Source organism: Leptodactylus fuscus, chromosome 5 (assembly GCF_031893055.1).
Source record: "Leptodactylus fuscus isolate aLepFus1 chromosome 5, aLepFus1.hap2, whole genome shotgun sequence".
Classification (NCBI taxonomy): domain Eukaryota; kingdom Metazoa; phylum Chordata; class Amphibia; order Anura; family Leptodactylidae; genus Leptodactylus; species Leptodactylus fuscus.
In genome coordinates, this window is record NC_134269.1 from 117,596,185 (window position 1) to 117,622,474 (window position 26,290).

At 41.7% G+C, this 26,290-nt stretch overlaps 1 protein-coding gene across 2 annotated transcripts in view; it reads right to left on the bottom strand.

Annotated features, from left to right (window-relative positions):
• Positions 1–16,667, bottom strand: part of NAMPT (nicotinamide phosphoribosyltransferase) — a 29,742-nt gene extending 13,075 nt beyond the window's left edge. The window contains exons 1-3 of one of the 2 annotated variants that reach the window (XM_075274118.1): positions 16,510–16,667; positions 2,776–2,932; positions 1,441–1,544 (exon numbers count right to left, since the gene is read on the bottom strand). In XM_075274118.1, coding sequence (XP_075130219.1) covers positions 1,441–1,544; positions 2,776–2,932; positions 16,510–16,563 — 315 coding nt within the window. In that variant the 5' untranslated portion in view covers positions 16,564–16,667. The remainder of the gene's footprint in view (positions 1–1,440; positions 1,545–2,775; positions 2,933–16,509) is intronic. The other variant, XM_075274119.1, reaches the window with a different exon arrangement.
• Between the last annotated feature and the right edge of the window lie 9,623 nt (positions 16,668–26,290).

Below are 26,290 nucleotides of genomic sequence, written 5' to 3' on the forward strand. Positions count from 1 at the left end.
TTGATATCAGTTGCCAGACATCTGTGGAATACTAGTGAGCTGAGTAAACCCGATCATCATTTGGGAGTCTCTAGTAGATATCCAGCCAGCAAAAAAGGCAGAATAGCACAGGATACCTACCATTTGAATACAGAATACGTGTTAGTGATCTTGTTAATGAAATGTTAGACCTTGATTTTTGAATGGGAGATTAAACATGAGTTCAAAAAACTGAACTATTCTCCCACTGAAAATATTCTAACCTGTGAGGTCATTTGAAAAGGCTCCATCTCATACTTTTTTAGTCTTTAATTTAGCACAAGTGTGCAATATTGAGGTTTTAAATTTTATTTATTTTTTTTAGATAAATTAATAAAAGTTATGTTTTAAGTCCACTTCATTTTGATTGTCTTGATGGTTTAGGGCTATTTTACATGGGGATTCCGCGTGTGTACATCCCGTCGCGGCTTTCCGCTCCGTATTAGGCCCAAATGAATGGGCCTTTTCCGGAGGGTGCTGTCGCGAGGTGGACGTCGCGGCTAAATCAGCCGCGGAATCCGCCTGAAGAAAGGGCAGTTCGCTTCTTTTTTCCGCTAGCGGTCTACATAGACCTCTATTGTGAGGGGGCGGATTTTGAGGAGAATCCCACGCCAAAATCCGCCCCTTCTCACCCCGTGTGAACTAGCCCTTAGAGGTTGAAGTGACATAAGTAATACAAATTTCAAGTTATTTGATCAACATGTAACTCTCATAAGATAGATACGTAATATATATATATATATATATATATATATATATATATATATATATATATATATATATATATTTTATAACGGGTGTTAATTATTTTTTTTTAATATGCTTAATTAATGAATCTAACTAGATTCCTTTTAATAGAAGTCAGGCAGTAAAGTTCGCATTAGTAATGTACTAAGCATTGCCAGTGAGAGTTTGTCTTGTACACATTTACCCAATGCAGTATGTAGAGCTGTACCATTTTTCGATTAGGCTGTGTGTGATCATTTGAAATGGCTCCATCTACAGGTTTATATGACCTAGAAATGGTTGTAATATCACATGTAGCATTAGCTATAAAAACTTGGAGACATCACTAATTTAAAATGCAATGGGAAATTTGACCTATATCCACTGCAGTTCATACTGTTTTGTTTTTTTAACTAGTGATATCTGAAGTTATTTTATAGTCAATACTGCAGTCTTGGCAGCTCTATGAAAGCCAAGAACCTGAGCTTTAAGAGAAAACAGAACCATTGTGTAAAAGCAGAGATACAGCCAAATGTGTACAAATTTACAAATACAAATGTGTACAAATACAACAGCTCAACCTGTTTTCTATTAAAGGGAAGTTAAATTGGTGGTTGTGTAATGTACTTAACCTAACAACCTCTGACACAATAGCAATAAAAAAAAAAAAAAAAAAAGACCACAACCACATCTTACCTCAAGGATGTAATTCCACCCAGGCTCATTAAAGACATCGTCCTGAAAGTGCTCTCTATATACCTCTTTGGCTTCCTGAATTTTCTCTTTGGTCACCACTTTTCCTGTTGAAAAGAAAATGAAAATGTTAAAAAATATACATAAGCTGCAGAACTTTCCAAAGACTATTTTGACTTTTTTTCTGCATACATTTGGTTGGCGTTGATTTATTTCTGCTATTTTATTATTGTTCAAACCCCAGTAGGCAGAGATTATCAAGAATAAGACTGGCCAGGAAACCGCGGTCTTGATAAGTCAGCCCCATGGACTTCAAGGACATTACATGACCTTTAAGGAGAACCTATCAGGTAATTTGCGTTCTCCTCGCTAAGACCAGGATATGAGGGCACAAGCTCTACAATATACAGCTTTATAGGATTTGGAGCAGAGAAAATCCTGACAGGACTCCTATGTCACAAAGGCTGATAGACAACCTTTTCAATGTACAGTATAGGGGAAGCCGTCAATCACTGTGTGTGGATAGGGTATGCACCATATTTAACTGAATCAACATGTAAGTGCAATGGAACCTCCTTATCAGTAATAGTTTGATGGTGGTTATTTCATGCATGCCCTTAGCTTCCAGTTGACCTTAGAATGCTTATCTACTACACTTTACGCTCTTTAATAAGTGCAATAGATCAATGCTTTTAATTGTCCCTTTTCCTCATATTATGGGTGTGGAAAGTTATCTTGCCTTTCCAGCAATTATGTTTTATAGGAGTATTAATTTGTTTACTTATGTGTTTAGTAAGAACAAGCAGATTTTATAAGTTGATCAGTCAGGGCGATCTGGGACACTAAACTTCCCATAGGTCCGGGAACTGGAGGTTTCATGTCCCAAATTGCCCTGTAATAAAGCCATCTGTGCCTGTAATAAAGAAGAAAAAGCTATATACTCACCCTGTCACAGTTCTTCACTGAAGCCAGAGAAGTACACACGTCCTGTACCTCCAGTCTGGGTGTACAGCTCTGACTTCACTGAAGAAACGCGCAGGCGCCAGTACCACCACTTTTTTTTTTATGCAAGCTCATAAGGATTTAAAACAGGGCAAATTGGGGCAATAAACCTCTGGTCTATAAGGGGTGGTTTAGTGACCAAATCAACCCTAGCAACACTTGGGTGGTTCCTCAATATTAGATTTCTAGGCTACTATTTTAGACATGATAATAATGTATAAAAATTATACCACCACTGAGCAAAACACAGATCATACATTTCAAATAAATTATGCGTTACGTTATAAAAAAAAACAAAAAACAACTGCAATATAAATTGTCAACCAGCATCTGTACCTTTTAAATACTTCTTTAGTATGTACTGCAAACCGTAAAAGACTGTTTCTTCATATTTCACCCTTCTAAACTTGGAGTTTTCAGTCTTCTTTTCTCGACACTCAAAGTAAGAATATACTTTGCTTGTATTTGGTGGGTACTGCTTATAATGTGTAACCTTACAAAAAGAAAAGAAAAAAAATAAATACTAATTTGAACACACTAATATTAAGAGCCATCAGCTTTATATGGTGCTGTGTTATAGCTACAGGTCTGAACTACTAGTGAGAATAGATTGAGCCCTATACATTCATAAGGAGAGCACTGCAACCACCCCACAGTATGACAGAGCTGCAGTGTGTAAGTCACTAGCAAGCTGATGATAACACAAGCCAATCGAATGAGACTGACATATTCTTTCAATGCCAATAGCAGCAAAGAGGAACTTTTTTGGGGGGGCCCTTTTGGCAACTAGTAGCACAGACTTATAGGTAATGTGCTGCTCTTATTTAGGGCAGCGGAATGTGCTGACAGATCAGCCTTAGGGTAAGTTCATACAGTTTTTTGCAGGCAGAATCCACTTCAAAATATGTCCCCCAACTCTCCTATATATCCCAATGGGAGTCAGGAGCAGATTTATTTTTCACCCTGCAAATCCCATTGAAATGAATGTGAGGCAGAAAAAAAAAAAAAAAATATAGCAGTTGAAAAAAAACTCCAAAAACCACTGGAAAAAAAAAAAAAAAAGAAAACAAATAGACTGAAACCACCTGAAGATAGGTCATGAAGTTTTTATTTCCTCCTCCCTGCTTACAAAAAAATTCCACTTGAGCTTATTATTTATACAGTTTTGTATATTTTATTAAATATTGTTCACATTGGCTACATACTGTGTGTGTATGTGTTATATATAACAAAAATATTTGGGACATATACATTAAATTTTATAACAAGCCATAGGGATTAATATGGAGTCAGTGCCCTCTGTTAAAACAAATACTGGGAGGACTTACTACATGATTTTGAATTGTGAATTTTTGCCCATTAACCCAGAAGAGCATTAGATTAGACAGATGTTGGATTATAGGTTGCTCCCTTATAAGGTCATTCCAAAGATGTTCAATTATCAGTTCAGGGCTCTGTACAGGCCAGTCAAATTCTTCCATACCAGACCTACTCAGTAAAGTCTTTATGGATCTTGCCTTGTGTACAGTCACACTGGAACAGAACAAGGCATTACCAAAACTGTGCCCACAAAGTTGGGATCATACTATTAATCCAAAGGTTTTGGTGTGCAGAAGAATTAAGAGAAAGTTCACATAGTGGAAAATGAAGAGGTTTTCAGCGCTGTGTTCCACCTGTGGGCTACCTGCGACAGGATGCCAAGGCAGGATATCAGCAATCTGTCACGACTTTTCGCTGCCGATTAGGTCCAGATGAATGGGATTAATCAACATGGCATCTTGAGCCACAGAATCTGTGGCAAGATCGAACAGAACACTTATCTTTTCAGCTTGTTGCCGTGATCTCTGTAGACAGAACCCACCCCCCAAATCCACTGCAAATTCCTTTGTGTGAGGTTAGAATTCCCTAGTGGAGCCATTAAGCCTAGGCCACTCAAAAAAACCCCGCCTCATGTGAAGCAAGTGGTGGCAACAACTGTAATCAAGCAACTGGCAAAGAGTCTTTGGAGGAATTTCTGTGGAGGAATTTTGACCACAATTCTTTGCAGAATTGTTTGAATTCAGCCACATTGGAGGATTTTTGAGCATTAACAGCCTCTTTAAGGTTATGCCACAGAATCTCAATTGGATTTCAGTCTGGATACTGACTAGGCCACTCCAAAACAGGATTTCCTGGTGCAGAGCAGAATTCATGGTTCCATCAATTACAGCAAGTCATCCAGGTGCTGAAGCAACAGAACAGCCCCAGACCATTACACTATCACCACCATGTCGGTATTAATTTTTTTTCTGAACTGCTGTGTTAGTTTTACACCAAATGTAATGGGAAGCACACCTTCTAAAAAGTTCCACCCTTGTCTACTCAGTCCACACAATAGTTTGCCAAAGGTCTTGAGGATTAGCGAGATTTTTTTTTGCAAATATGACATAAGCCTTTGGGGGGGGGGGGGAAGGTTGTCAGCAGTGGTTCTTGTCTTGAAACTCTCCCTTTTTGTTGAATCATGAACACTGACCTTAACTGAAGCAGTTGAGACCCGCAGTACCAAGTTATTCTAGGTTCTTTTGTGACCTGAGTAGTTGAAGGTTCACCACTGTTCCATGTTTTCTTCATTTGTGGATAATTCTCAATGTAGTTTTCTGTAGTCCCAAAGCTTTATGTTCGAAAGTCCCAATGACTGACAACAGTCTGAAACATGTTATGATGACCATTTCTCATCTGTTCTTGAATTTCTTCAGATCGGGCATAATGTGTTGCTTTTTGTGATTTGTCCCCTATTTAATGTTGTCAGACAGGTTCTATTTAAGTGATTCTTCAGACCTCGCCACACCCAGGCCTGGTTACTACTAGTGAAACTGAACTCTGCTATCCAAAAAAAGACAATTATTTTTTCACATAGGGCCAGGTTGTTTGTAATAGCTTTTCTCCTTTAATAAAAGAAATCATTTAAAACTGCTTTTTTGTATCTACTCAGGTTATCTTTGTCCGATACTCAAATTTGATAAACTTAAACATTTAAGTGTAAGAAATGTGCAAAAACAAAAGACATCTGTAAATTGGAATTGACTGAACGGCTGATACAATCTTATATCAGATTAAGCCATCATCAAAATTACAGTGAATGATATTAACTTTTAGCCATAGTGTAAGTAGCTGAACTTGAGATCATTGCAGCTCACCATTACTCAGCAAGTCTCCACAAATATTCCATTATAATCATGAATGACAAATGTTGACATAGGATTATGCCTTCTAACAAACATGGACTTTATTACCCAATGAAATGACAGCAGATAGTGTGGCGAAAGTAGTGACTATTAGACAAAAAGTTAAACATGTAGAAAATATCTTGTGACGAAGTATTATAAATTTGCATTCCCTGATTAAGAACCAATGTCATATTTTTGTGTATTAATATCGTAACACTGTTTTCTAAATATATAGGAATAAAATTATAGTGATGCGCGATGAGTGGGCACAAGCATCTAAAAAGAATGCCCAGCTGCCATCTCAGTCGGTAGCTGAACACTCAGCACTCCCTGGCTACAAAGCAGTTTGGCATTCAGAACTGATGCGCTGAAAGAACCTACATTCATGTTCAGTCACATAGATAGAAATTTCAGTCATGCAAAATGTATAGATGCTCAAGTCAGCATTTTTCAATAAAATGTTAGTTTAACCATTTCCGTGCCATGAACACATGTCCTGACAGTGAGGTATTTAATCCCAAATTTCTCAGGATCCATAAGGGCCACTAAGAAGAGCTTAGCTTCATTTTAAAGAAGATCCATTCACTGGTAACAATGTTGTTCAGAATGGAGATCTGCAGATCTCATAAAATCTAGAATTATGGCTCTCTAACTGCAGTAATGATGAACGGCAGGAACTTCAGAGGTTGTGTACATAATATGAGAGCAATAAAGCGGCTGTATTATATCTATCTGAAACCGGCCCTAGTTATCACATTAACTATAGAGATTCATTTATTAGCATTACAGTTTGTATAGGGCGGATGAAAAATTATATTCTTATGAAAGACCCCATTTTATTTGCATACACAAAATTGGTTGGCACACTTTGTTTCTTAGCATTTCTTAAACACCTATATACACTCACCGGCCACTTTATTAGGTACACCATGCTAGTAACGGGTTGGACCCCCTTTTGCCTTCAGAACTGCCTCAATTCTTCGTGGCATAGATACAACAAGGTGCTGGAAGCATTCCTCAGAGATTTTGGTCCATATTGACATGATGGCATCACACAGTTGCCGCAGATTTGTCGGCTGCACATCCATGATGCAAATCTCCTGTTCCACCACATCCCAAAGATGCTCTATTGGATTGAGATCTGGTGACTGTGGAGGCCATTGGAGTACAGTGAACTCATTGTCATGTTCAAGAAACCAGTCTGAGATGATTCCAGCTTTATGACATGGCGCATTATCCTGCTGAAAGTAGCCATCAGATGTTGGGTACATTGTGGTCATAAAGGGATGGACATGGTCAGCAACAATACTCAGGTAGGCTTTGGCGTTGCAACGATGCTCAATTGGTACCAAGGGGCCCAAAGAGTGCCAAGAAAATATTCCCCACACCATGACACCACCACCACCAGCCTGAACCGTTGATACAAGGCAGGATGGATCCATGCTTTCATGTTGTTGACGCCAAATTCTGACCCTACCATCCGAATGTCGCAGCAGAAATCGAGACTCATCAGACCAGGCAACGTTTTTCCAATCTTCAATTGTCCAATTTCGATGAGCTTGTGCAAATTGTAGCCTCAGTTTCCTGTTCTTAGCTGAAAGGAGTGGCACCCGGTGTGGTCTTCTGCTGCTGTAGCCCATCTGCCTCAAAGTTCGACGTACTGTGCGTTCAGAGATGCTCTTCTGGCTACCTTGGTTGTAACGGGTGGCTATTTGAGTCACTGTTGCCTTTCTATCAGCTCGAACCAGTCTGGCCATTCTCCTCTGACCTCTGGCATCAACAACGCATTTCCGCCCACAGAACTGCCGCTCACTGGATGTTTTTTCTTTTTCGGACCACTCTCTGTAAACCCTAGAGATGGTTGTGAGTGAAAATCCCAGTAGATCAGCAGTTTCTGAAATACTCAGACCAGCCCTTCTGGCACCAACAACCATCCCACGTTCAAAGGCACTCAAATCACCTTTCTTCCCCATACTGATGCTCGGTTTGAACTGCAGGAGATTGTCTTGACCATGTCTACATGCCTAAATGCACTGAGTTGCCGCCATGTGATTGGCTGATTAGAAATTAAGTGTTAACGAGCAGTTGGACAGGTGTACCTAATAAAGTGGCCGGTGAGTGTATATGTGGCATGTACAAATTCCTCACATCATATAGTTTTTTTTAGAATGTACATTTTCTTTTCAGAAAGGAGCTGCTGGAGCTTGCACTTTAGTGGCAAATTATAATTTTTTTGCAATTTTTAATGCATTTAATCCCTGTTTGCTGCAATGGTGGATGTATGTATGAAATATTAAGTTGTATTTTTATATACGGTATGCTGTGCACACTTTGTCAGCTGTCCTTTGCCTCTCGCTGTGTACAGGTAGTGTGTAATGAAGAGAAAATGAGGTTGAGGAGGGTCACTTCATACAGTTCCATCGCAGTCATTAGAAAATGTAGAAACTTGCATACTAAAGATAGAGTTCTACCTGTATGATTTACAGAGAGATCACTGGTTAGGACTGAGATATTGGTTGGGATTGAGATATTTATATGCAGCTGTATATTTGCAGGGGACATGCAGACAACATGCTTACAAGGAATTATATATGTGGATTTGTCACTGCATTCAGTATACTGCTGTCTTTTGTCTATGAGGAACTATATTTGGTCATTGTATCCAATCTACACTTGTCTTGAGCCTATGAAGACACACTTATGATATACCCTATTTAACCTGGCTATCTCTGTGTAGTCTCTACTCCTAGTTTTGGCTCAAAATCACTGAACAAAATCACTGACTGAACACTGACCATGTGAAAGCAGCCTTAGAGGAGATCACCAAAGGTCCTTGTAAAGTTGAAACAGTTGCTGCTGCTAACAGTGGGAATGATAATGGGTGCATGGTGATCTGACTGAGAGATCACAGTTATTACAACATATAGCAATTCTTTACAATGGACATTATAAGCCATGAAGGCCAAAAATCTCACTTAGGGCTCGTTCACATCTGCGCCCGGTCTCCGTTCATGCACGTTTCCGTTTCCTGCACAAAACTGAGCAGGAGACTAAAACCTGCAGGACTCTTTCAAACCCATTCATTTGAATGGGTTTGAAAAAATGTCTGGCCGTGTGCGCCGGTGAGCGTTTTATGCTCTTCGACGCGAAACCAGTGCAGTATTCTGTGTCAGATTTAAAAAAAAAAAAAAAACGCATGCAGAAGACTGAAAGCTCAGAACGGACTCCGGGCGCTAGTGTGAACCTAGTGTCAGCTACCAAGTCTTATATAGATACAAATACACTCGGGTATATTTCTGTTGTTAAGGCACACCCTATTGTTAGGGTGTATTCTAGCCGTCAGCATGGTGTAACATCAATCTCACTGAATAGCACAGAAAATCATTTTGTGGGAGTGGAGTCACATTTGCACACGTCTTTCCTAATGTTTTGTGCACTTTCAGTTTCTATTCTTTCACACCGATACTGTCACAGATGACATGTGAATCATCCTGATTCAGCATCAGATTATAGGAATAGGGAAGTTATATTAATTTAGTCAGAGAAATATGCTGATGTTTTGCTTTTGAAGTGGATATGGTTTTGATAATATTTTATTTTCTGTTCCCCATTTAATGCCTTTTATATCCTGGAAGGTCATTCTAACTTTAAATGTGTTTTCCAATTAACTAAAATTATTCCTTATCATAGGATAGGGGATAACTTGCAGATCAGATGGGGTTCAATAGCTCAGACACTCACCTATCAAGAGGGGTGCGAGTGATGTACTTTGGCAATCTCCAGTGTTAACATTAAAACGAATGAAGCAGTACCCATGCTACCTGACAACATCGCTCTGTTCCAAACAGGGAATGAAAATCCCATTCTCCTGATCAGTGGTGGTCTGAGTGGTCAGAACACCCACATCCTCATCCCCCACTGATCTACAAGTTATTCATGGAGGATATAACTTGCTTTTGTGGAAAATACCCTTTCAATCTATTTTCAATATCTTGGTTTTTGCTTACTCATGGTGAAGTCTCATGTCAGGCCGACAATGTTTTCACTTTCATTTATTAGGGCCACATGTTTTTACAAATCTTAGAAATGGTAAGCAGATAAGACACTACAACTGGTGTAAAACTTATTTTGGGGGTCTACTATATAGCTTGATGTAAATATTCCCCTACACACGTTTGCAAATTCCTATAAGGTCAGCAACTTAAATGTATTATTCAGTACTAGTTAGCCACCACTGTTGCTGTCCTAGGATCCTTCAGTAGTAGTTGTGGCCTGGCTCTTGCCTTGAACTAGAGCCCTCTGCGCCAGTGATATGTGCCCACAGACAGCAGATGTCAGACAGCAGGAACACACTGCAATACAATTGGTTATTGGGGCTCCTGCTGTGTGACTGAGGATATGGGGCCCAATGTGGAAGGAGACTGGTTGGCCTGAATCTGCACCTAGACGTCATCTCAGACGCTTAGGGAGGGAATAACTAAACCTTATGTGCCTGTCTAAAACAGGGACAGAATTAAAACTCTGATACAATCTACGATCTACGACAATATAGAAATGTGTGGCAGATATTCTATGGTGTCATGTGGCAATAGAAAATCCAATGCACTTAAATAATTGAGTGTCCTGTGCCAGTTTAGAAGGTGGTCTATTTTACGATGTGTCAGAATTCTGGCGCAGACAGAATTCTAGTAGATAAGGTTTAATTTATTCCTCCCACAAACTAAGGGCTTGCGCCTATATTAAAACATAAATGCATTCTCCTTAGCAATGCGGAAAGTGTTGCCAAGAAGAAACTTTAGATCCTGTTTTCTAATAAAAAGAAGTGAAACAAGTATTTTATAAATACGTTCCCAAAACAACATCCTACTCCAGGTACTCTTGGCAATGGCAGCTTCTCACCTCTGCTTTATTACCAATGATTGCTCCGCTCCCATTCATCAGATTCAGGCACCTGTACATATCGATCCTATCCATAACTTAGCTGTGAGTGAGGGACCAAGTGACTTTACACGTCACTCAGCCTTCTCTACCTTAGCACACTGTGCTCTGCCTCCTCCACTGCTCCAGCATTGGTTTGTAGAATGACGTGTACAGTCACATGGTCCTTCAACAAATACCAACTTGTGGATCAATTATCAGTAATAAAGCACAGGGTCCAAAGGGGATAAATATAGTGTATAGGGGGCCACTAAGTGGGATTATACTGTGTATAACGTAGGGCAGGGCTGGACAATTTCATGAAAAATAAACTGAATTTCAACGCATAGAACCAATGTGATTTTGTGCTTTATTTCGGTTTAACTATTACAATAGCCGTAAGGTTTTACCTCCAGTTTCCATCAATCCAAACTGGAAGTGCTATTATACTCACCTCCCCTGCGTTCCGGTGTGACTCCCTGTCCTCTTTGTGCTTCCTGAATAATGTCAAGGATCACTGAGGTCTGTGATTGGGCCTCATCGGTAACACTGTGTTGCGACTATTGCTTCATTCAAGAGGCCAGAAGAGGATAGAGAGTCATGCTAGAGCCTGGGGGGAGGGGAGTAACACGGTTTAAGATTTACTCACAATCCCTAGGCTTCTGCTTCTACTTGGGAGTCTTAACAGAACCCATAGTATAATAATAGCAGTTCCAAATAAGACATATTCCATCAGAACAAATCTGTGGGAGGAATCTCAAGGTTCACCCAACACATACTCACCTCCTGCAGTTTCTCTGAAATTTTCCCACTGTGGGACTATTAAAGGATTATCTTATTCTCATAACCCCGAACAGTCATCAACTTTAATCAGCAGATTACAATGGAACATAAATTTCTCCAGACCTAATATAGGCGGCCACCAAGAGTTAATACACCACACAAAATAGCAAAGCATTCTGCACCATTGTGTTTTTTTTTTTGTTTTGTTTTTTTTGTTTGTTTTTTTACCAGCAAGACTCTCACAGAGCATCCAATGCATATTTTATCTCAAATTTGGCCAGGTGCACAAACTGTAATACATAGGTAAGCTACTCTCTGTATTACAGCTGCAATTCCCATTATAAAAACGTATGTGGTGGGGATGGTGGGGGTGTCGACAACATTAATTATTGCACGGCACAGAGTTAAGGAGTAAATTGCATTAATCCTGCACAGTGTATAATTTTGTTTGTGAGTCATGATGATTAAATCTGTCCTTAAATGCCCTCAGTATTAAGATCTAAAGGGTCAAAGGGAACAAAGTCACCTGTTCATACTCCTCTCACTGAAAAGATGTGCAATAGGATGCATCTAATAAAAATACCAAAACCAAAATAAATTAATAGGCTTTCTATTGGTTGCTGCAAAGTCCTTTATCCCTAGATTGTGGAAATTCCCAACACCTTATCTGATGCCTTGGATTCAGGAGGTCCTGTGCATGGAGAATCTGCTCGTGCTATCGAATCAAGATGATACAACCCACCAAACATAGCTCCTGTGGAACCACTTTTACAACTCTGTGGAAGGTCTGCCTTTCCGTTGCTGTCCTCTTGACTTTCATTCTCCCTCTTCCTACACTCACTCACTCCCCCCTTCTCTGTATTATTTACATGATGTGTATTTGCCTTTGTTTTTGCTCTGGTTTTAGAATTTGACTGTACTACCACAGAGCTATTGTCACCCCCTCCCCCTTTGATTCCTTGTATTGCTTGCTTGATGTTCCTTGTTCTCTTCAAACCTCACCTCCCTTGTCCCCCCTTACGTACCACCTCTGTAGGTTCTTGATTGATTTGTTTTCTGTTCTTACAGGGAGTCTATCATTGGGGATTTAGTTTTATAAAGGGGCTCTATTAGCAAAATCATGCTGATAAGAGCCCCACATGTGCTTTAAGCAAGCACATGTTGGAATAGCCTTTAGAAAGACTATTCCAGTCCAACCTCTTTTTCTCTCCTCCAATAAATTTTTGAAATATATAGTTTTTGGCAAATATGTAAATGAAGCTCAGGGAGCACCACAGAGTCATACCATTGATGCTGCTTCCTGGGCCGTTCCTTTATGCAGATTAGCTCAACCTCTTCACTGCTTAGCAGCTGTCTCTTTCTTCAGAGGGATCCAAGTCCCGCACATGCGCTGTTCACTCCTTTAAGACTATAATAAGGATGGCTGGCAGAGATACGCTGTAAACATGGCCCAAACCCGAAGTGGCTGCACGTACAGAGCATGCATGAAATTTGGATCCCGCCGAAGATAGAGGCGGCTGCTAGGCAGTGAAGTGTATGAGCTAATCTGCATGAAGGAATGGCGGGACAGCCCAGGAGGCGACATCAATGGTATGACGCTGTGGTGCTCGCTCACAAGGTATGACACTGTAGTGCTGCCTGAGCTTCTTTTACATTTTTACCAAAATCAATATATTTCAAAAACGGCTGTGAGGAGGAGAGAAAGGTTGGTAAGACTTGAGCAACCTTTCTAAAGGCTTTTCAAACGTGAGCCTACTTGGAAAAAAAAACCAAAAAAAAACCCACTAACTCACCAAGGATAGACTCCCTTTAAAAGAACACCTTAATAAAAATGTTAATGTAAAAAATAAAAAAAATTAAAATTTAATTGCTTCCGGACTGCCTCTTCACTTTATACAATCATGACCCTAAGTGTTGGCACCCCCAAAATGTTTCCAAAAAATGAAGTATTTCTCCCAGAAAATTATTGGAGTTACACGTTTTGTAATACATAGACCACTCTTCCTTTGCAAACTGCTCCAGGTCTCTCATATTTGAAGGGTGCTTTCTCCCAACAACAATTTTAAGATCTCTCCACAAGTAACCAATGGGATCTAGATCTGGACTCTTCACAACTTTTCTGAGCTTTTTGAAGTAAGTTTTGGTTCATTGTCTTGCTGGAAGACCCATGACATAGGAAGCAAACCCAGCTTTCTGACACTGGGCCTTACATTGAGACCCCAAATCCTTTGGTTCAGATTTCATGATGCCTTGCACACAGTCAAAGCACCCAGTGCCAGAGACAGCAAAACAACTCCAACATCTTTGAACCTCCACTATATTGGAGTGTAAAAAACACCACTACCACGTCACAAGTTTTAGCTGTACCACCAGAGATACAACAATAATGGTCACCTACATAAAAATTACCGTAACAGAGCGGGAAAACCATTTAGTTTTCATTTTTTGAGTAGCACTTTGCTTTTCACAGAAAGTCTAGAGATTTCTTCCTCTATAGAGTTTCTGCATTGTTTTATAGCTATATGGAAAACGCCAGCATTTCTGTAGACATAATTGACATGCTGCGATTTACGAAAACGATGTGGATTTTTTTTTTTTTTTTTTTTTTAATGTGTGAAGGGGATTAGGTAGAAACCTCATCTACTTTGCAGGTAGTATTGTTGGCCCCGGCCAAGATGGAAGAAAAATACTAAATTGGTACATGACACAGATGAGACAGCAGATTCTAAACATGAAAAATGGCCTACATAAAGGCTGCCGGCTCCCTAGGAACCGTGTAAATGCTATTCTAACACTGACCTTGGAGAAGCACTTTGTCCTGTACTAAGATTCCAAAGACTACATGACATTGCAGTACTATAAACAGAAGGGAAAGTACAACTGTGAACCAAGCTCCCAATGGAAAGCAGGAAGCCACACGATGAACCAGAGAGCATATACTATTAATATAACATTGCATATAGTGCACTGCACAGGGAATAAGATACAACTATACACAAGAATAGGGTTATGTATCCATTGTTTTCCATCAATAAAATGTATCACATAAATGGCACAGTTGCTCCACAACTAGCACAATGTTGTGTGTATTATCACTCAGTGGGAATAGACACTAGACAAATGTCATCAATTGGAGAGTACCTTAAGGGTATGTTCACACGGTGGAAAATGGATTACATATACAGACAAATAATATCGGCCAACCCCTTCACACAGTTTTTTGCCAGCGGATTTTGCCATGGAATCCACCTCAAAATCTGCCTGCAAAAATGCCTCCTATTCATTTCAATGGGACCCGCTAGCTTTTTTTTTTTTCCCACGCTAACATTTTTTTCAGCTAGTGGAAAAAAAAAGCAACATGACCTATCTTCAGGCAGATTCCACCTGGAAAATCAGTCAATGGGAGGCAGAAAAACCTCAACACTTTTTTTTACCTGGTTTTTGCAAAAATCGCTAGCGTTTTTCAAAGAGAAGTTTCCAGGTCCATACGCTGTGCTGGAGCAAAAAAACCTCCCAAAACTAAAAATGCCTAAAAAAAACCTCATGTAATAAAAAGTGTCAAAAAAGTTTAATTCCTGAAGATTATTTCCGCTGCCAAAAAACTCCCTGTGAACATACCCATAGGATATGTTCAGAGATTTTTGTAGGCCGGTTTTGACGTGGAATCTGCCAGCAAAAATGCCTCTCATTCATTTCAATGGGAGTCACTCGCAGTTTTTTCCGCTAGCAATTTTTTTCGGAAAAAATATACGACATGCCTTATCTTCAATTGGATTCTGCCGCTGAGTCAGCTGCGGCGTACACGGCTCAAGACACCCTCTTGCTCAGGAGCGGGATGCTGACGCACTGAATCGACATCCCATCTCGTTAGCTGCAGGAAAAAGCCACACGCGGAAAAGGTTTCCACAGTGTGGATTTTTCTGCATAAAATCTAAGAACAGCTAACTGTGAAGCCACTGAAGACATATGCAAAGTGAAAGTTAATTCTGCGTCCATTATAAGGGAAGCTTTTCTTTTCATTTTATGAGCCACTGATAAGATCAGTAAAATGGAAAAGACAACCAGTAGTGTGAACACACCCTTAGAGGGAATTTTGAAGTCACCCTGGAAACACCCATTAAACTGCACATATTGCAGTTATAAATTGGCTAGGTCATACCTTATTGTAAGTGATAACTAGTGGTCTAAGCACAAGGCAGAAAGTGAAGAGTAATTCATGGCAGTCACTCTCTTCTCTCTCCAGCCCTGTGCTTAGCTGCAGAGTGTCTCACACCTTGGAATCTGAAGTACAAGAAGATCGTTCTTTCTTCAGCTTCCTGAAAGAAGCATCTGATGCTGCCACCCATTGAAAACTGCACAAGACAGATTCCAGGCAAAATTTAGAGCTGATTTCGAAGTAGAATCCACCTCAAAATCAGCTCCAAATTCAGGTGTATGAACTTACCCTTAGAGACAGATGTTAAACCATTGGGATCCCTAACTAAAATACTGTGGCCAGGAGGAGGAGGTCCTCAAATGTATCTTGTATGCCGCTCCATTCAACCAAATACAGGACACTGGTTACCTGCCAATCCAACTAGTGCCACTTAGCCGCAGTCTGGTCTATGGTGGAAAATCCAACAATAAAACCCCACCAATAGCTATAACTTCAACAGATGCATAACCAGAGGACCCCTTTAAATCCTCTGTGACCTCACATAGCTTAATGCACATGGAGTCAAATGACTCCTGCCCCCCCTTATGCAATATACAAGGAGGTCACGTACAGTAACTTGTGAGGATAATGAGGCGATCTTGCACAACAAAACACCAGGGGCTTTTCACAATACAAGTGTGTAATGATCACTTCTCCTTGGCGGAGAGGAACTCTCCCTCCACAGTCACATCAAGTGTCAGCCATTCGCCCCAAGTATTCCATATACCGGGTGCACAATACTCACTGCCAGGAAACACTCCTGCCTCTAAGAGCAGCAAGCCCCGAGCTAGCCGGCAAAGCTGCTGACCTTCACAGCACGTAACCCTGATACAGAGCAGCAATGCACGCTGTCAGCACTGCGCTGTCCATTCGCCGGCCCCAGGTGGTTCCATGTAGGCGAGGAGGCCATGAACCACTTCGCAGTCCGCTATAGGTAAGCATCCATCCCGGCCACCACACTGCCCTCACCTTGTAAGAATCGGTGGCCAGCAGAATATTGAACTCCGGTTCCCCACATTCCATGTCCGCACCAGTGCCTGTCAACACGCTTCGCGACTATACGGTGAACAATACTGAACCGCGCTGCTCTCCGTTCTTCGATACCTTTTCCAGTGCCAGGCCAGGAGGCGGGGCCGTAGCAGTGACGTAACGGGGAGGGGCCATCTCCCAAACCTATTCTCATTCACGGTTGCTCAGTATCGGATGATATTTTTTTAAGAATGGTGACGTCATATCGGCAGTCAGGCGCTGTCGTCATTGGATAGCTCGGGGCTTGGGGATTCGCCCACAAGCACGTGTGTAGCCCCGCCTCCAGAGCGCTGCCTGCCGCTGTCAGTTTCGGTTTAGTAGAAAGGGCGAGCTAGACAAGTATGTGGACGAGAAATGAGAGTGGGATGTGTATTACTTCACGTAGGGCCAGACACGTCCGGGGATGTTCCTGGAATAGGCGCTGGTACAGGAATAACTCCTGTCAGATAAACACTGCTTGATATACAGCCCTGTACTAGGGGGTAATGCACTCCTGTAGGGTGAGCAGTGATGTACACTCACCGGCCACTTTATTAGGTACACCATGCTAGTAACGGGTTGGACCCCCTTTTGCCTTCAGAACTGCCTCAATTCTTCGTGGCATAGATACAACAAGGTGCTGGAAGAATTCCTCAGAGATTTTGGTCCATATTGACATGATGGCATCACACAGTTGCCGCAGATTTGTCGGCTGCACATCCATGATGCGAATCTCCCGTTCCACCACATTCCAAAGATGCTCTATTGGATTGAGATCTGGTGACTGTGGAGGCCATTGGAGTACAGTGAACTCATTGTCATGTTCAAGACACCAGTCTGAGATGATTCCAGCTTTATGACATGGCGCATTATCCTGCTGAAAGTAGCCATCAGATGTTGGGTACATTGTGGTCATAAAGGGATGGACATGGTCAGCAACAATACTCAGGTAGGCTTTGGCGTTGCAACGATGCTCAATTGGTACCAAGGGGCCCAAAGAGTGCCAAGAAAATATTCCCCACACCATGACACCACCACCACCAGCCTGAACCGTTGATACAAGGCAGGATGGATCCATGCTTTCATGTTGTTGACGCCAAATTCTGACCCTACCATCCGAATGTCGCAGCAGAAATCGAGACTCATCAGACCAGGCAACGTTTTTCCAATCTTCAATTGTCCAATTTCGATGAGCTTGTGCAAATTGTAGCCTCAGTTTCCTGTTCTTAGCTGAAAGGAGTGGCACCCGGTGTGGTCTTCTGCTGCTGTAGCCCATCTGCCTCAAAGTTCGACGTACTGTGCATTCAGAGATGCTCTTCTGGCTACCTTGGTTGTAACAGGTGGCTATTTGAGTCACTGTTGCCTTTCTATCAGCTCGAACCAGTCTGGCCATTCTCCTCTGACCTCTGGCATCAACAACGCATTTCCGCCCACAGAACTGCCGCTCACTGGATGTTTTTTCTTTTTCGGACCATTCTCTGTAAACCCTAGAGATGGTTGTGCGTGAAAATCCCAGTAGATCAGCAGTTTCTGAAATACTCAGACCAGCCCTTCTGGCACCAACAACCATGCCACGTTCAAAGGCACTCAAATCACCTTTCTTCCCCATACTGATGCTCGGTTTGAACTGCAGGAGATTGTCTTGACCATGTCTACACGCCTAAATGCACTGAGTTGCCGCCATGTGATTGGCTGATTAGAAATTAAGTGTTAACGAGCAGTTGGACAGGTGTACCTAATAAAGTGGCCGGTGAGTGTATATGGGACCTGGTGGATGCTGTCCTCCTGACTGTGGGCCCAGCTTCCATCTTGTATCCCTGAGCCCCTATAGTACTTAGGCCAGCTTGTGTAGGGCTGTCGCGTACTGTGTGCCTACAAGCGGTACTTATACAGTCCATGCCACATCTGAAGAGAGGAGAGTGCTACAGTTTGTGTTTTCTGTTGGATTTGTGAAGTTGCTGACAAGAAAAAAATTCTTAAGAAATCTGTGACATACTACATATGATAGAAGCCCCACTCACTTTTATGGCAGATCTATTCCTACTCCATGCAAAACAAAACTAGAATATGTGTGCAAGAGTGACAACCACTAGTCACAATGTGTTGCAAGAAGTTGGCGCTTCCATTCTTCCAGTGCCTCATACAATGTGCATTTTTCAACAGCGGAATACACTTATAATAATGATCTTTATGTAACACCAATGCTTTCCACAGCACTTTTCAATTCAATGGGAACATTTTCAAACATAATCAAACATTAGAGTTAAAGGGGTTGTCCAGGCAAAAATGGTGCTCTGGTGCCTCTCAGCACGGTCCGGTCGTTTTGGTCCACTGTTGACATGTGGCAGAAGTTCCAGCCACACTTAACCAAATCAGCAGTCTCAGCGAAGGGCATGTGATGTCACTACTTGTGACATCGCGGGTCTTTTCCTGTGGTCTGCTGAGACTGCTGATTGGCCTCAGTGGTCAAATGACCGCTGAGGTCAATCATCAGTTTCAGCGGAACTCAGGAAGAGACCTACGACAGGATGATAGAGCAGAAGGATCGTACCGTCCTCCTTTTTTATCTACCCCGGCATATTTAAAATTAAAAAATGCCTAGACAACCCCTTTGAAAGGGTTATGCAGAGACAAGTAAATCTAATTTATAAATTTAAAACCTCTGATTCTCAGTGACATGACTGACTCTGCTCCACTCAGTGGACCTGTAGCCAAATTAGAGGGGAGTTGGTGATGTTAAAGAAAGCTGGACTACCAGCAGAGGAAAAATAAATTCAGTGAGGATTCCTTGGGAAAAACCAAACATTGGATGTACAAACACTGTGAGAACAAAGTAGGTCATCCCTGTGCTGTGTTGTATCTGGAGTGCAGCATGGATGATACAGGCAAGGGGTGTCAGGGAGAAACATTGCCAATATCACACTGGAGCAGATAGCCCATGTCATAGTCAATGCAATAGACCACCATCCTAATTTTCCTAGGATAAACTCAGGAAATGGGCTACAAAATGCACAGGTTTTATATATATCCCATACCAAAGTATTCATTGGGTGTACCTGGGTAGGCTTTAAAGTTCAGATTTTGAGCTATGAAATGTTAGGAAATATTATCAAGGTTAGCTATGCAGGCAGAAATGATAAGGGGAACCATGTGTGAGGTCTAAAAATGATAGAAGAGTCATGTTAGGCTCCAGGAATGAGAGGAATATCCATGCTAGGGTGCAAGAAGAGAGCCATGCTGAGGACTAAGAATTAAAGGGATATCATCTGGGCTCTAGGAATGAGAGGGAAACCATGCTGAGGGCCGTGATGTAAATTGTAAATGAATGTCATGTAGGAGACTAGGAATGAGAAGGGAACTGTGCTAAGGAACACATCTTAAAGGGCTACCATCCTAGGGACTAGGGATGAGAGGGGGAACCACCTGAAAGGACCCAATTTAAAAGGATACAATCCTGGAGACTAGGAATGAGAGGGAAATTATGCTAAAGCCCACAATATAAAGGGATACCATGCTAAGGACTAGAAATGAAAATGGAACCATGTCAGAGACCACAATTGCAAGGGATACCATGCTGGGGACTAGAAATTAGAGGGGAACAAGACAGCTCTGATTGCTGTGCTGTGACTTTAACAAAATGTGCACCTGTGTGTCTATCACATGACTATGGACTGATTTTTATCCACTGGAAGCAAACAAAGAATGACAGCAAGCAGAGAACTGGAAAACTATGAGGAATTTATAAGGAAAGTATTTTGGAAAGTTGTACTTTTCAGTATACAAACAATACCATTTAGGTGTAATCAATTTTTATTAGAGAATTTTCAACAAGAATAATCCAACAAAAATGCAAAGGGGAGAACAAAACACACCCAAAATAACAGGAAAGGCCACGCAGGGCCACAATAGAAGACAAGCTTCCAAACAATACCATTTATTTACTGGAATGGACAACCTCTTCAAGTGGTTCCTGTTCTACTTCATATTTTGTCTTCCAGCCAGCACCTTCTTTCATTACAATTGATGTTAGGTTCACACCTGCTTGGGGACCCGAAGAACAGAAACCTACTCCGCATAAAAAGCAGTTACCTGTGGAATCTGACTGACCCCGTAGTCTATAATGGGGTCTACCTGAAAACCGTATTTTTTAACCCCTTCCCGACATCCGCCGTAATAGTACGGCGCTGCCAGGAAGGACTTCCCGCAAACCGCTGTAGTACTACGGCGGCTGCATGGTGCGCACACAGAACCTGTGTGCGTACCATGCCCTACGGGTGTCAGCAGTAATATATGGCTGACAATGCCCTGTAACACCCGCGGTCGGGACCGGGTCCAATCGTGGGTGTTAACCCCTGAGATGCCGGCAGTCAAACATCACCGCCGGCATTTCAGGGGTTTCGGTACATAATGGTGCCGATCGCATACCCCCGCAACGGTTTTGGGGGGTGCCGGTGTTGGTAGTGGGCAGCCCGTGGTCTGATCAGTTACCCCGGGTCTGTCACATGCCGTCCCCTAAGCGTGCCTGGTTGATCCTGTCAAAATGGAAGCTGTCAGCCCCGTGCGTGTGCGTGTAGAAATAAAGCCCCCAAAATCCCATTTTCCCATATAAAATGTTTTATTATGTAAAATAAAGAAAAATAGAAAAAAAACACTACATATTTGGTATCACCGCATCCGTAATAACCTGAACAATAAAATTAAATCATTATTTAACCCGAACAGCGAACATCATACAAAAAAAATGTAGAAAACCGCACAAAATAATGATTATTCACCACCTTTGCCTTACAAAATGTTCAATAAAAAGTAATCAAATGGTCAGATGAAAACCAAAATGGTACCAATAAAAAGCAGACGTCATCCTGCAAAAAATAAGCCCTCAACCAGCTCTGTCTACCGAAAAATAAAAATGTTATGCCTTTCAGAAGATTGATTTTTTCCCCTAAATTGAATTTTAGTCTGCACAAATAGCAACGCATTAACAAATAATATAAATGAGGTATCGCCGTAACCGTACCGACCCGCAGAATAAAGGTAACATGTTACTTATGCTGTACGCTGCACGGGAAAAAAAAGAAGCTAAAAGCAATGCTAGAATTGATGTTTCCTTTTACATCCCACCAAGAAAGAGTTAATAAAATGTAGTCAATAAGTTACAGGCCCCAAAATGGTGGCATTGAAAAGTACATTTAATACCGCAAACACCAAGCCCTCATATGGCCACACTGCCTAAAAATAAAAATCTAGCTTGTACAATGTGAAGACAAAAACCCCAAAAGTCGCCAGATCATTAGGACATAAGTGGCTGCAACTAGAAGGAAATGTATAATCTGTGCGAGCGTTTTCAGGGGACCCCCCAGATTTAGAGCTTATGAGAGATAATACACCAGCGCTGATTCCCCCAGAATGCTAGAATGGGATTTGGTGTACCCAGTTTACTCCGCACAGCTTACATATTCACTTCGGGGTTACTAATGCTCACTACATCACTTGATAAATCATTTGAGGGGTGCAGTTTTCAAAACGGGGTCACTTTCTAGAGGTTTCCACTGTTTTGACACCTCAAGGGCTTTGTAAATGTGACATGGTGCCTGAAACTGATCACAGCGAAATCTGCCCTCTAAAAGCTCCTTGGCGCGCCTTCCCTTCTGCGTCTCGCTGTGCGTCCATATATTAGTTTACACCCACAAGTTGGGTACTATGGTAGTCCGGAGAACTTGCATAACATATTGTGGGGTGCGTTTTCTCCTTTAACCCCTTGGGAATTTACACATTCTAGGGCTAAACGAAAATATTAGTAAAATAAAATCAAATTTGAAAATTTCACCTCCATTTTGTCTTAATTCCTGTTAAGCACTTATAGGGTTGAAATATTTGGTATATGTTGTTTTGGCTTATTTAAGGGGTGCAGTTTTCAAATTGGGGTGATTTATGGGGGGGTTTAATACAAGGGTCTTTCAAAACCTCTTCATAACTGGATTAGTCCCTTAAAAAATGGGTTTTAGAAATTTCTTGAAACTTTTGAATATTGTTGTTTCACTTGTAAATCTTATAATGTCCATAAAAAATAAAAAGGTGACTAAAGTTTGATGCCAACATAAAGCAGAGATCTGGGACATGAGATTTATGATATCATTTTGGTGGTATGACTATCTGTATGCAATGCACATCATTTCAAACTTTATAAAATGCATATTTTTCAAAATTTCCACCAAATTTCCGATTTTTTCATAATTAAACACAAAAACATATCAACCAAAATTTACTAATAACATGAAGTACAATGTGTTACGAGAAAACAGTCTGAAAATCACTTTGGTAAGTTAAAGCATTCCAAAGTTATTACTGCATAAAGTGACACGTCAGTTTTGAAAAATTGAGCTTGGTCAGGAAGTCAAAAAGTGCCATCGGCGGGAAGGGGTTAAGCAAAGGTGTGAACCTAGCTTAAATCAGCTCTGCTACATTGTACTCTACACCACTGTTGTCTATGTACTTACAAACTTTGTTAATATTTTTGGCAACAATGGCTTACTGGATTCACCACAACCAGTGTGAACGTAACAATACTTGGCCTTGGATCCCAAAAGTGTGCAGCTACCAATTGATATAGGTAAAATTGATGTTAGCAAATGGTCCAAACAAAGAACTGAGTTGGGTTTTTGTCCACGCTATACAAAGCACATGTGGATGCTCAGGGACTATCTTCTCTTACAATTGCATATTACCTGCATCATGAATCTACACCAGACTTCACACCTAAGGCCTCTTTCTGGAATCCCTCTTCACTTTTGCTAGATCCTGCTCACTAGGTTGAGAATCCTTAGGTTTGCACTGTTTCTTCAGTGCACTCAAACTGAGTCCTTGCCATTACTGCTCTGACCAGGCAAGAGTGGCCTACATGTTCTCACTACTGTCTGGAAAGGCCTTTGTCTAGACTGCTCTGCTTTAGAAACCGGAGGATCTGGGACTGTACTATCTGCCAAGCTTTCTAACAACTTTTTGCAGAGTTTTTGAGTAACCACCTAGTATTAAGGGAGCCTTCACACGGAGTTTACGCTCAACATAAACTCGTTCAGACTGAGCAGCGTAAAAAAACAGATCCCATTGACTTCAATGGGTGCTAGCATACGAGCGCTGCCCATTGAAATCAATGGGAGGCTTTTTTTTACCTATTGCTTTTCAATGTGATACGCGCTGAATGGTGTAACAGCTGGATAGTCACAAGAACGACATTATTAAAGGGGTATTCCCATAACTCTTGTTCTGCAGCCTGAAGGCTCTGTGCTCTCTTCACTTCCTGGATTTCTCGGCACATTGGTGGGCGGGGGTTTCACTTGCTCTGCTATGCATTACCACACTATGAGGCTGATGTGGAAACTGATGTAGCAGATCTGGATTTTAGTCAGCTTGCATTACATACAGAGGTAAAGGACTCGTTATTTCAGCCCTTATCAGCCAAATTTAATTAAACCGGCTGATAAGTGGAAAAGCTGAAGATAGACAGCACAGTAATCCCGGAGCTCTCAACTCCCCCCTCCCCTATCTGAGGAGCTCAGTTGCTTGTCAGCCCCTCCCTCCCCCCCTGAGAGCAAGCAGCTACTTCACTTCGGAAATGAGCAGATAAGCCCAGTGGCCTTAGAAACACAGTGTCAACAATGAAATGAATAAATTAAGATAGCGGCCAAACAAAGCAGTTTTGATAAAGGAAAAGTCTTAAATCCACATAATAGTCTTAAATCCACATAAAGTAACAGTGTAGATAGGATGCTTTTCATGGGACAACCCCTTTAAGCATGTATCAACACAGGAAAGATAAATTGGAACCTATCAATAAATGACAAGAACTGCATGGAGAGGAGTTGTTGGGTCTTTTGCTCTTTGTCTTACCTGCGATGCCTTTTTTCTTTTCTCTTTTTGTCCCATGTGTTCTCTTTGATAGTGCTATGTACTGTGCCCCTTAGGTGGCTGGTGTAGCTGTGTCCTGCGCCGCGCGTCTGTGGTGTCTTTCGCCCCCCTCCCTTTTTCCGTGTCTGGCTCGGTGCACCTTGTGGTCTGCCCTCCTCTACCTCCCGCCGCTGTGTTCCTTTTTTTGGGGGGACACTCTTAGTTTTTCTCCCTGGTGGGCCACGGGGTCTTCCGTTTTTTCACGGCCGCGGGATCCGTGGTTTGAAGGTGTCTGTCACTAGGCTCTCTGTCTTGGGACTTGGCCCCTTCTTTCTCTCTTTTGGTTTTTGGGTTTTGCTGCTTTGGGAATGGGTAGCTCTGGACTATTCTAGTCTACCTCTCCCCCAGTTAGTTAACTTCGGCAGCTCTCGGAGCGTAGACTGCGGTGTGCCTCTGAGACCTGCATTAGTGGGGTTTTCCCACTGGTTAGTGTTCCCCGAGTCCAGATTAGCTGGGCTCGGTCTTAGTTTCTCCCCCGACCTGAGGGTAGCTTGGTTCGGGACTCTTACAGTAGTTGTATTTGTTTTTCTTGTTCACTTTCTCTCCTTCCTTTCCTTTTTCTTTTTCCTTCTCTTTTCTCTTTCTTTCTCTCTCTTCCTCCCCCCCCCCTCCCCGGGTTCTCCGACTCCCAGCATGGGACTCTCTGTAGTGCCCTTCTCTATTTACGCCAATGGGTGTCCTATCCTAGAGGAGTGCTCCACACTGCTCTGCTTGCTCTAGAGTAAAGGGTCTAACGTGTCTTTTCTCCGAGTGATACGCTTTCACGAGGACGCGGCCCCCTTTCCTTCTCTTCTCCGAGGTACCATATGTTTATTGCCGTTAGGCCGCGTTATCTAGCACTTAGATCCCTCTCCAGGGTTTGCTGTCATATAAGGCCATGGGTCAAACCGGTTTCCCTGTTGTTGTTGTTCGGAGCTCCCTCTCCCTTTTCTCTCTCTCCTCTCTTCTTATAGTCATGGGGTGCTACTGGAATGTTTTTCTACTCGTTGGTATTAGGGCTGTTTTGTTACTGTTTTAGCTGCTCTGTGCTCCCCGCACTTGGCCCCTTCCTGGCTCCTTGGACCCATACGTGATGCTTTGTTTTGTTCTATTTGTTCCTTTTTTGTTAATTTTTGCTTATAAATAAAGAATTTATAAAAAAAAAAAAAAAGAACTGCATGGAGAGGACAATGGATGTTGTCTCAAATGGATGATATTAATGACAGGGAATGGAACAGGCCGATATAAACAAATGAACATAATAACTGAATGTTTTCCCATATGTCTTTTCCCTGAACAGTGGCCCTAACAGCAGACACCACTGATCGTGACTGTCCCTAAAAACACACCTGTTGTAAACCATTATCTCCAACTTGGAGCCTAAGATATATAATACTAACAGTAGGAACCAGAGACAAGAAAATAACTAAGCAGGGCTGAAATAGAAGCAAGGCAAATTGATAAAACCAGTTATTAGTCTTAGAAGCAAAGAAGAGAATAGCATAATCCACAAGACTAAAGCAAGTAAATGTAGGACCGAGGAATATTTAAAGAGAGGCTAGATCAAGGATAGTCAATCTTTTTTGTGTGGCATTCAGATTTAAATAAAAACAACTATATACAGTATAACACTCCTTATTGCACCCTATGTATAGCACTAGCCTCTGCCCGCGACTTTGTCTGCGTGTTGTTGGAGTCGAAGATCCGCCTGTATTCAGCAAATTGCTGCCGTCGATGGTTTGCCTTTCTCCAGCATTTTGGCAGCTCTCAAGCTGTCCTGCTGCTGAACTTGTTCCTCACACTGTGCCTGTGATTGTTC